General features: G+C 34.7%; 1 protein-coding gene across 1 annotated transcript in view; it reads right to left on the reverse strand.

Annotated features, from left to right (window-relative positions):
* Positions 1 to 12,802, reverse strand: part of KCNH8 (potassium voltage-gated channel subfamily H member 8) — a 291,316-nt gene that overhangs the window by 66,268 nt on the left and 212,246 nt on the right. Inside the window, exon 11 of the mRNA XM_051962339.1 lies at positions 3,906 to 4,120. Within this exon, the coding sequence (XP_051818299.1) occupies positions 3,906 to 4,120 (215 nt within the window). The remainder of the gene's footprint in view (positions 1 to 3,905; positions 4,121 to 12,802) is intronic.

A 12,802-nucleotide genomic window follows, 5' to 3' on the forward strand; every position in this document is an offset into this window, starting at 1 on the left:
AGGTAGCAGTGAAAAAATGGCCAGGAATTTTATCTTTACAACATCCTAGGAGGACAATGTTGTTATTGTGCTCATTTTGCAGATAAGGGAAACTGAGGCTGAGGGAAACTAAATGATGCTTTTAAGAGCATGCTTGTGGCAAGCATTAGTGACAGGATATAGACATAGATCCTCTGACCCTCATATTCTTTCTTCTGTACCTTAAGATAGTCTTTTTTGATACACTGAGATGAGAATATATCAGTATTTTTAGCTTGTTATATTACAAATGGTTTTTTGGGTGATATGCAATCATTTTAATAATTCATCATAAATTTAAAATATCATTTTCAGGCAAATTAAATTTTGTCTACCAACAGAAAAACAAATGAGTTGGCACTAAAATCAATTTGATCAAGTTTAATGGAAGAAGTTGGTGAAGAAAATTTGTTCAAATCTGCCCAGACAGAAATGCATGTTAATCTGTTCTGTGATTAAGGCCATCCAGAAAACTAAATATAGGCAAGCATTAGAAACCCACACAGTGCAGAAAATGCACAATTAGCATGAGACCAAAGCAGTGGCAGCTGATTTTCTCTCTGATCTAGACAAATATTTTGTACATTATAATTAATTTTCCTATGAGAATTGGATTAACAACAGTGTTGATACTGCCAGGATAAAGATGTGTAATTTATCACTGCTCTAGAAGATATAATTCTCTTTATATATATTTTGTGTGTGTGTATATGTATACATATATGTATGTCACTTCCACATTGACTTGTCCTTGAACAAAGTCTTTACTGCACCATTTAATAGGTAGATTGCCATTCCCAAAATTTATCCAAAAAATTTGCTAACTTTTTGGCTTTTCCAATCAAAGATGGGGGAGAGAAAAGACTTGATAGTAAATTCTAATAACTTATTTGTTAAAACACTGAAATTTCATTATTCCATGTCTGATTCCATCCTCAATATAGACAATACTATATAAATCTTTTATAATATGGAAAATATATTATATAATATTTGGATTATATTAGTAGAATGAAGATTAATTTCACATCAAAATTTACTTCTTTCTAACTGATTGACTATGGATAGACTTTACCCTGGGACTTATTTTCTGCAAAATAAAGAGATTACAAGGCTTTTAAAACTTTTTCTACTACTGACCTCTTTTTGCTTGAGTAAATTTTATGTGACATCAGGTATATAAAGATAGGTATGTAAATCAAACATTGACTTATAATAGCTCAAAATTCTGTGACCCCCCCATGTTCATTTATATGACCCCATATGGGATCATGGCCCATAATTTTTAAGAAGTTTTGGAAAAGATGATGTTTTAGATTCCTCCCAACTCTATTACATGCTCATTTTATATATGAAGGAGATCAGATACTGTCAAAGATACTTGGTAGCTTTGTGATTTTGGGACAAATCTTTTTTTAGTCTCAGTTTTCTCATTTGTAAAATGCAGATAATAATAGCATTTTATTTACAGAGTTGTGAAGATCAACTGAGATAACTCATGTAAAATGCTTTACAAATCAAAGCAAAACATAAATATTATCTAATAATGATGATGATGATAATGAATATTGTTCACATTTTCAGCAACTGGTACTTATTAATATGGTCTCTGATGCCCTAAATTATTCTGGCTTGCATCCTTCGTATGTTCCCCACCTTATCATATAATGTCCTTCCTAAAATGTGTCCCTCCAAACTGAATCATGACACTCTAAATGTACTCTGTATAAATTATAGAGAGATTATGATATGCCTCTATTTGACTTTGTTTCTTTTAAGGGAACTTATGTGCTAGCCTTTTTTGAGCTTCCATAGCATCCTGCTGATTTGTTTGAGAATGTAACTAATTAAACCCTCCATTTTTTTCACACATAAATTTATTGGTTCACCATGTATCTCATATTTGACCAAAATGTAGGATTTAATCTTTTTTTTCCCTGTGAAACTTCATCTTATCATTTGGGCTCACCCATATAGCCTATTGAGATTTCTTAGGGGAATTCTTCCTCAAACATTCAGATGTTACCTTCCCTTCCTATCATTGTATCATCTGCCGATTTGATGACTCATTGAAATTCTTTAAAAATAACCATCAATAAATTTTCACAGAAGAAGCCACAAAAGACATCTGTGGCTGGGAAAAATAAAAGCCAACACAATCTACCAAAATATGAACAGAACAAGTCATTAACTCAACACATGGAGAGAATTCTAGGATTGGTACAGTGCCTAGTACAGATATTCTGAATCATGAATCTCAGAATGGAGGCCTGCTGTAATTACCATTAGTCCAATCCCCAATGTGTAAAATGAAAATTTAGGTGGTGCCATTTTTCTGCCAGAAAATAGATTTGAGGTTCAAAGCACAAGGCCAAAAAATAAAAGTCCTCTGGGAAAAACCCCATGAGAAGCCTGATGTTGCTATGGAAATGGAACCCTAATAACTAACAAAACAGACAGAATCATAAGTAAAAAACAGAAGTCCTGGGCTTCATGAAGACAAATAGCCACCTAAACTCAGTGAAGCACGGTTGCTTTTACTCAATCTGGGCCATATCACTCTTTCTGCACTTGACAGCACATTCACCTTGTGGTTGCTAAACAGTGTTATGTTTGCTCTGGTATGCCTTTCAACAACCATTTTTATTAAATCATCTGTCTCTCTGACACATCTAATGAAATCATGTTTGTGATCAGCTTAAGAAGCAAAGGAACACATATTTTGACAGCTAAGATGCATGTAGAAACGGAAACGTGCGTCTGCCATATAATTTTCTGTCTATGATATCTTCAACGCCCAAATCATACTTCTTCCTTTCTTTTTTGCCTTTGACTCATTTTTTGCATAGTAAGGAATTAGAAGACCCTATGACATAATACTATCTATAGCTGTATCTGTAGGCAGCTAGGTGGTACAATGTGGGTAGAGTGCTGGATTTAGAGTAGGAAGACTAAGTTCTAATCTTTTCTCTAGTTATATGGCCTTATTCAAGTCATACAACCCCTGTCTATCTCCTTATCTATAAACTGGAAATGATAATAACTAGTTCATAGAGTTATTGTGAAGATAAAATGAAATAATATTTGTAAAACTGAACTGCAAATGCATTTTATAAATTCTGGCCATTATTATTACTAGTTACATTTCTTGATCATCTCTACATATTCTTACTACTTCTTCTTATCTACTTACACTTAGGGACTGTTGTTTAAGACACACACCTATGTATGTGTATATATATATATAGAAAGAGCCAGAGAGAGTGGGAGAGAGGGAGAGAGCAAGAGATGGAGAGAGGGGACCATCTATTACAAGCCGGCATGATGATAAACAAATGTTGAAGACCTACAACTTAATTTGCTATACATATTTCTTTCTTTTTTACTTTACTTACTTATTATGCTAGGCAATTGAAATTAAGTGACTTGCACAAGGTCACTCAGCTGGGAAGTGTTAAGTATCTGAGGTCACATTTGAACTCTGGTCCTTCTGACTTCAGGGCCAGTGCTCTATCCACTGTACCATCTAGCTGCCCCTACTCCTAATTTTGTAGAAGCCACAAATATCTATCTCACTGGTTATAATGTCTTGGGGAAAGGGAAGCTGCAAGTCTTTTCACATATCGGCACATAAAAACAGAGAAGAAAAAGGAGCTGAAATCAATTGTAAAAACTATTTTTTTGGAGAAAGCAAATGAGAAACTACAATCACTGTATCTGGCCAATTATTTAATCACTTAAGTAGTGACTAAATCCTTCCAACCAATGTAATTAGTTGTTATTTGAAGAGGGGTCCCCACATCTGTTTTTGTGGTAATAAATGAAACCAGGCATTCTTATCAGATCCATGACGTTAATGAAAATTGTAGTTGTATTAAAATACTTACATCGCTCTCATGACCTTCACGAAGGTTGTATGTGAGATCATGCTGAATATCTTCCACAAATTTGTGAGCATATTCCGGGTAAAGGTCTAATACTTCAAAGAGTCCTTTGAGGATAATGCATTGGAGATCACAGTAGGTAAGCGCCTTCACATCTGCATTCGTTTTAATAACTTGGTCCTTAATTGAGAGGTTTGCTCCAATTAAATCGCCTTTCCCTAAAACACATGAAAAGGGGGGGGGGAAGGCAGAGGGATGAAAAAATCTTAGACAAAACTCAGACTTTGAACTATCCACCTTCAATTCCCTGGAATAAATCTAAACATTAAAGAAGGTTTTTTTCTCCCTGGTACATAAGAACACAGTATAGAGAAACAAAAAGGTCAGGGATCTAGCTGTGGTCCTGACAGGGTTTATTAAGAAGTCCTAAGAGTCACTTGGTCAAAGAAAATGAACAAAGAATTTACAGAAAAAGCATTGTAAAGCATCATGTACTGAATTGAAAAAGGTCCCAAATTGTCATGATGTGATAAATGCAAATTAAAGCTCTGGGGTTCCATCTCACAAATCTTCAAAACGACAAAGATAAAGATGGAGAAGTTGTAGAGGCCCACTAAGAGACTGTTGTTGGAACTATAAATGGGTTCAATGATTCTTAAAAATAATTTGGAACTATAGCAGAAATGAAGTCACCCCTATGTCTCTAAACAAATGCCCATACAGGGTAGATATCCCACGGAGGTCAAAGACTAGAAACTGAAATATTCCAAAATATTCATATGACTTTTGTGGTAATAAAAACCTGAAAATATGTTGGGCGCTAATTAACAGAATAACTGAATACATTTGTGACCCAACATATATAATGCCCTAAGAAAATATGTCATAAGAAATGAGTTGCATAAGAAATTCAGAATAGCATGAAATGATCTGAATGAAGATTCAGTGAAACAAACAAGCCTAGTAAAACAATATACATAAAACCCCCTGAAAAGCAACCAAACTATAGATAACTGGTCCTTGATTCTCAGTTAAGCTTAAGAGTTTATTGATCTTTTCCAGTCTTGTGAAATGAACTGGTTATCTCCAAGTGTTCTGAAATCATTTATATATCTCCAATCACGTCTATCTCACTTGTCTGGGAGATCTGATAATTAATGATCTCCTTAACGATTAATCAGATAGTGCTAGTAACATTCATTGAATCCTCAGAGAAGTATATAACATTACTGTATGGTGGCCGTGTGATATTATAATTGTTAATACTCACCCAGGATTCTAATTCTAATTGATAATGAGCTTTCCTTCCAAGGTTTCATATAGTACCGCATTTCTTTCATTCATTAATTACTTTCTATATTGTGACCCTGAATTCTTTGAGTTTATGCTTCATTCTCTTCACCCTGGCCATTTTCTACTTTACTGTTGCTTTTACATGTTACTACTTCCTACTTTTCAGTCTTGCTCTAAGATTCACAACCAAATAAATGTTATTTCCTCTGAAAATGATGTATCAATGGATTTCTCTATTGTTTCCTCACAATTTTTGTAATTGTTTGTAATAATACAAATATTACAATTAATTTTTAATTGTAATATCTCCTTACCTGGCCAGCAGGTGCTATATTTTCTCTACTAGAATGTAAGCTCCCTGAGAGCACAAACTGTTTTGCTTTTGAATTTGTATCCTTCGTTCCTGACAAACAGTAAATGATTAATAAATGCTTACTAATTACATTGATACATATGTATACAGACTTGTGTATATATCCCCTTACTAAATTATAAGCATCATGAAGGGAGACATCATCTGTTTTAATTTTGGTATTTCTACAGTTCCTAGAACAGAACTCTGGATTTAGTAGGTGCTGAGTAAACATTACATCTATTTTTATTAAATTAATAGTTTTGCAATTATTTTCAAATAAACATTAATTTTTATAGTATACAGAAACATACTAGGGTAGAGGAAAGAATAATAGGGGATCAAAATTTCTAGGTCTGAGTCTCAGCTCTGCTCCTTATTACCCAAGTAACTTTGGGAAAGTCACTCCCCACCCTTTTACCCCCTGAGCCTCAGTATCTTCATTTGTAAAATAGCAAGGTTAAACTTTTTAATTAATGTTCCTTTGAAGGCTAGATTTTATGATGTTTTAAATTGTCTCTCACTCAGTTTGAAACAGAGATCTAAGAGTCAAGGTTAAGTGGTGTGGTTAAGGTTGGAAAGACAGAAACAGAAAGAAAGCGGGGAGGGAAGGAGGGAGAGAAAGAGAGTTGACATCATATGAGAGTATTGGAATGTCTAATAGGGACTTGACAATAAAGATAAATAAAAATAAATAGGGAAGCCTTTTGCTGCCCTTGATGAATTTGAGTCACTGGGCCCAAACGAGCTACAGTAGCTAGTTCTGAAAGTATAAGATGTGATTACCAAGCCACTGTCAGTGATATTAGAAGGATTTGTGGGGAACAGAAGACATACAATGGGACTAAAAAAAGACAAATATTCTAGTTTTCAAAATAAGAAAGAGAATAGAATCTGGAAAGTATAGATTAGTGAAATGGATTTGAATTTCTCAGAGAAAAGTAACTGTAATGGAGAAGGTGTAATTAGAAAGTGCCTTCATGGCTTTATTGAAAAACAGAAAATGGTACACTAATCTTATCTATTCTTTAGGTTTGGTAATTACACTGGCCAATTAGGGAATTATAAGACTATTGAGTCTTGAGCAAAATAATTTTTCAAAGTACTTGTAGAAAAAAAGGGCTGGGGGACAGAGCAATTAGATTTGGGAGGGAATCTAAGTGGTGTAGTAGATAGCGTGCTGGGCCCGGAGTCAAATAAATTCCTTTTCCTGAGTTTAAATCCGACTTCAGACTAGCTTTGTGAATTTGGACAAGTCACTTAACCCTGTTTGCCTCAGTTCTTCATCTGTAAAAATGAGGTGGAGAAGGAAATGGCAAATTGCACCAGTATTTTTGTCAAGAAAAAACCAAATGAAATCATGATGAATTGAACCCAACTGAAAATAACAACTGACCAACAGCAACCACCAGACATACAAGATAATCAGTCACTCAGAAAGCATTTATTAAACATCTCCTACATGACAGGTACTGTGCTAGCGAGAACACTACAAAGCCATTACTGACCTGACAAATTAGAAGTTTTCTGGGGCAATCTCCAATCTGTGTTTGACCATGTGGGGATTAATACTTTTATCAGTGACTTTGATCAATGCATAGGTGATATCCTTATCTGATTTGCAGAGATAACTGAGAGGGACAAATAAATCCTGAGTTGGCAATTAGGATCACAAAGGCTCTTTACAAGCTATAGAGCTGGGTCACACCTAAGATGAAATTTAATAGAGGAATACTATAATCTTACACTTGGGTTCAAAAAATAATTTTAAAAGTAGGAGATGGAGGAAGCAGAGTGAGACAGTAGTTTAACTGAAATCATTTGAAGGTCTTAGGGGAAGTCATTAATGTTATATGGTGACCGTAAATTTTAATGGAATATGCTGCATTTAAAAAATACAGTTTCCAGGTTTGGGGAGATTGTGCTGCTCTACTCGGCCTACCCAGAACATAGCTGAGCAGCAAACAGTAGGCCAGGCCTAAAGTCAGAGACACTCACCTTCCTGAATTCAAATCTGTGAACCTAGGCAAGTCACTTAACCCTGTTTGCCTCAGTTTCCTCATCTGTGAAGTGAACTGGAGAAGGAAATGACCAGTCATTTCAGAATGTCAAGAAAATTCCAAATGGGCTATGAAAGATCAGAAAAAAAAAAAAAAAACAATTGATAGGAAGATGATCAGACTTGTCACATGCCTCAAGTTTCTTCCACATGAAAATTCATGAAGGATCCAAGGATGTTTAGTCTGGTAAGAAATGACTAGATATACACAGGAATATGGAGAAAGGCATGACATCTCTCTTCAATTATATAAAAGATTGTCATGTGGAAAATTGCTGAGCCTTTTTTGTCTTGGCCCTCTAGGGCAGAAATAAGAAGACTGGTTGCAAGCAGGAAAATTTATACATGATATAAAGAATAATTCTTTTACCATGAAAGCTGTCTAATTATGGAATGGGAAGATTTGTCAGTAGGGGATTTTCTATCACAAGAGATCTTTAAACCATGACTACATGAGAGCTTGTTGGGTACATGTAGTGAGATTTCTCTTCATGTATGGGTTGGATTAGATGACTGAGGTTCTTTTCAATTCTGAAATTCTGATTTGAGTTGAAAAAAAAATAGAGGTCATTTTTTCAAACTTTCTCATTTTACAGATGAAGCAACTGAGTCCTAGAAAGGTTAAACGGCTTGTCTGAGTCACACAGATAAAAGCAGATCCCTTAAGTCCAAATCCACATCTCTTCATTTTCATTTCAGGATCTCATCTCCCAATCTGAGATCCCTGCTCGTTCCGAATTTCTGTTAGTCTGTGAAAAGCTTTTGTTCCCCATAAGGAAATAATTCCTACTTCATGATTTGAAGGAAAAAGATAAAAGATTAAAAGATAAAATGACCAAACAAACCAATGAAACTTTGGATTAAGATGTTTATAAAGATTTGTGGCAGATACAGTACTGCTAGCTTTTTCTATTGTAAATTGTATCAGGGTGTTCACTCCAAATGAACAGTGGATTTAGATTCTGCTTGATTCTCTGAGTTGATTGACAGAAGAAATAGCATTAAAACACTGTTGTTTGCAGGGTTTTCTGAGATTGTAACAAGGTCACATTTTGTCTTTAAAGACTTTGGATTTATTATTTCCTGCTGTTACTAACTCGAGTTAAAGTATTCTGATTACTTGAGCATTCTGTGATTCCATATAAAGAACTGTTAGGGTGACCTTCTTGCCAAAGCAAAAAACCTCTACTTGAACAAAGGAACTCATTTTATTCCATCTTCTCTAGCAGATTGCTCCCTTTATTTATCCTCTCTCTTACTCATAGTCAGTATTTCTTCCTGTCTACTGGCAGATTCCCTTTTGCCTTCAAAAATACCCATATCTCTTCCATGCTCAAAAAAAATCTCTCATTGGATCTGTTCATTTTTGATACTTGTCATCCACTAGCTCTACTTGTTTTTTCATTATTGTTGTTGTTGTTGTTTTTTTGTCCTGAAATTCCTTGTAAAGGTCATCTACACTTGAAGCCTCTATTTCCTTTCATCTCACTATCATTAAAACTTTTTATATTTTATATTTTAAACTTATCATTTAATTGATTTTGCTTTCTCCAAAATTACCAATGACTTCTTAATTGACAAATATAATTGATGTTTTATCTATCCTCATTCTTTTTGACTACTCTGCAGCTTTTAGCATGGTACACCACATCCTTTTTTCCTTAATACTTTCTCGTCTGGAAGTTTCCTTGATGTTAATTATTCTATTCTGGTTCTCCTATCTGCCTAACTGCTCCTTCTAAGACCCCTTTGATAGATCATCATCCAGGTTGTGCGCACTAAGAGTGTATGTTCATTGAGAATTTGTTCTGGGTCCTCTTCTCTTCTCCCTCTGTATAATTTCACTCATCAATTCCTATGGATTCAGTTACAATCTCTATGGTAATGATGCTCAAAACTAGTCATTCAGCCCTAACTTTTCTCTTAACCTCTGGTTTTCTATCTCCAATGGCATATTGGGCATTTCAAAATGAATATCTTGTAGAGAGTTTAAAAACAACACATCCAAAACTTTCTTCCTAACTTCCTTGTTACTGTAAAATATACCATTATTCTTATAGTCTCCTGGGTTTACAATTTAGATGCCATCTTTCATTTCTCAGTCTCATCCCTGTTATCCAACTATTGTCAAGTCCTCTTCATATAAATACCTTCTTCACTTCTCTCACCCTGCTGCTATCCTGATATAGGCCATCATCTGCTTATACTTGGACTATTGAGATAGCCCACTGCTTGTTCTGGATTTTAAACTCATCATTTGGTTGACTTTGCTCTCTCCAAAATTACCAGTAATCTCTTAATTGTCAAATATAATTGATGGTTCATCTACCTTCAGTCTTTTTGACCACTTTTAGTACTGTAGAACACTCCATTTCCTTTAACACTTTCTTCTCTGAAAGTTTCCTTGACATTACTCTATCCTGTTTCTCCTATCTACCTAGTTGCTCCTTCTAAGACTTATTTGATGGGTCAACATCCAGGTCATGACCACTAAGGGTCCTTCTGATCTTTTCCCACTCCAGTTCATCCTCCATTCTGCTGTCAAACTGATCTTAGAGACTGAATATGTCATTCCTCTATTTCCCTCTTTTTCTCATTCAATAAACTTCACTGGTTCCTTATCACCTCCAAGATCAGATACGTTTTCTTACTAGACAATAAACTGCTGAAAGATAAGATCTTGCATCTTAGATTCATCAATAATTATGCTGTCTTTTTCAGAGCAATTTCATAGCAGGTAGAGCCTCCATATATGTTTGATACACGAATGAGTTTCTACAAAGGCTGAAATAGCTTAGGGGAAGCAATATGGCCCAGTGGGAAATGTGATTTGTACCCCAACTCTCTCACTTTTTGCCTTGTGAACTTTGGCCAGCCACTTTAACTCTATAGGGCTGAGTTCTCCTTCACTGAAAAGTAATCAACATCAAAAACAGCAACATCATCATCATCATCACTATCAACAACTGTTGCAAGTTACTATTTATATAATACTTAATGGTTTTCAAAGAACTTTACAAATTTTCTCCTCAAAACCCCCTGGGAAATAAGGTTTATTAATGTGTTCCTCCCTAAAAAATTCCCCAGGAATGAAATGCTATTATAATCCCTATTTTACTAATTAGGAAACTGAGGTAGAGATTCAGTCAATGACTTGCCTAGACTCACACATTAAGTGTCTGTGGCTCAATTTGAACTTAACTCTTCCTGTCCATGAGCTCTATCTACCACATCACTAGAAGACTCCTATGGTCTTTCTAACTCTAACTGTATAAGTTTATCATCCTATGGTAAGAGAGAACCAGCTCTGAACTCAAAATGAGTAGATATTTATTAAAGATGCTGCCTCAGTTTTTCATTTTAGATGTTCCTAGAGGCATTGTATCTTTCAAGAATATTCTCAACTTTCTATCTCAATTCATTTCAAAAAGCTGTACTGCGCTATGCTATTTCCAGAACAAGATAAAAATCACCATTCATATTAAAGTAGCTAGTATCTGTAATTTCTTTGGGGAGAAGGTGAATGGATTCAAGTTAGCCATAAATGATCAATTTAGGAGTACAGTGATTAGGAAGTATAATAGTCATATTTTTCTCCTCAATCAATCAATCATTACATTATTTTCCATTAATTATTTATTTGGATATTGTGTGTAAAACTGGGAGGTAAACGCAACTGGTATAAAGTAAGGTTAGAGAAATAAAGCATTTTCCCTGTGTCACACAGCTGGTAATTATTTTAGATAGGATTTGAAATCAATGCTTCCCGACTCCAAAGCCATCCCTTCTGCCTCATAGTTCCTCATGATCTCTGATATCCTGTGTGATTATATTACTTTCTTCTCTTTCCTAATTAGAAAATTGTCTGTTGGATAAAATGTATAAAAATGGTACATCTTTGAGCTATATAACCTTCATCTATAACTTATGCTTAGTTGCAATTACACAGGCAAATACCATCTGTAACATGTAGATTTGTTTGTAGAATAAAAGAAAGTACCTTATAATAAATAAGGAAATACCATTACTTTCAAATAAAATGAAAATGTATAGGGCACTCCAATCAGCGACCACCATTTTAACATATGTTACCCCAGATTATGTGGATACCTTCTGGTATGGACCAGAGATCTGGGTGGTTTGGACAGATTTATGGTATGACATCTGTTTGCTAATACTTCTACCCTTCAATAGTGAAAACAATCATTAATTTATAATGAGGATACCTCTATATTTATAGTGCAGAAAGTTAGAACTAAGGGATAGTTTTAGCTCTGAACATTAAATGGGAGAACTTGGTCATTTCAGGTTTTTTGAGCATCAGTTTTTTAATCTTTAGAGAGACAGTGTTTTACAAATCTTAAAGAAATGAAGCTATGAAAATACTCCTGGCTGCATTACCTTGAAGGACTAACTTCTCCATTTGGTATCCACAGGTGACACTCTAAGGACATAAAAAAGGTACTTACCTACTTTGGTAGAGAAAATTTTCTCAAAAGGGAGCTTTCTTCTACCAATGAAATTACAGATTTAATCCCTATCTCCATAAATCATGTGAAAGTACATTTTAGAAACTCAGTCATATCTTTGTTTTCCTTTTTGAAAAATGGCATGGCTACCTACCTCACGATAAAGTTAGATGCATTACACAGTAAATAAATGGCTAAAGAATATAAACAGAGGTCTTCTCTAGAAAAACAAAAGCAAGTTAACAACCATATATGCTGATATTACTGGAAAAAATGTTCATCCATAAAAAGAAAAATGCAAAATAATACAACAGTGATGATGATGAAAGATGGGAATAGTGTTGGAAGGACTTTGAATAGGCAGGAAGACTATTATATTGTGGTTGGGGTTGTGAATTCACCCAACTCTTATGGAAAACACTTTGGAACTAAGCTATAAAAGAGACTAAATTGTTTATATTTTTTGGTTCAAAGAATCATAGATTTAGAACTGGAAGGAATCTTAAAATTTATTAAGTACAACCTCCTCATTTCTCAGAGGAGGAAATTGAGGCACAGACAAGTAAAGTGACTTGTCCAGTGTCATATAGCTAATGAGGATCTCTGAGGCAGGTTTCTTTTGAGATGCTTTCCTTATGGCACTACCCAATGGCCAAGAGTAATGGGAGTTTGCTTCAAGGATGGAATAATATCCCATATTTATCTTTTAGCAGGAAGGTATGAAATC

The sequence above is a fragment of the Antechinus flavipes genome, chromosome 5 (genome assembly GCF_016432865.1).
Source record: "Antechinus flavipes isolate AdamAnt ecotype Samford, QLD, Australia chromosome 5, AdamAnt_v2, whole genome shotgun sequence".
Classification (NCBI taxonomy): domain Eukaryota; kingdom Metazoa; phylum Chordata; class Mammalia; order Dasyuromorphia; family Dasyuridae; genus Antechinus; species Antechinus flavipes.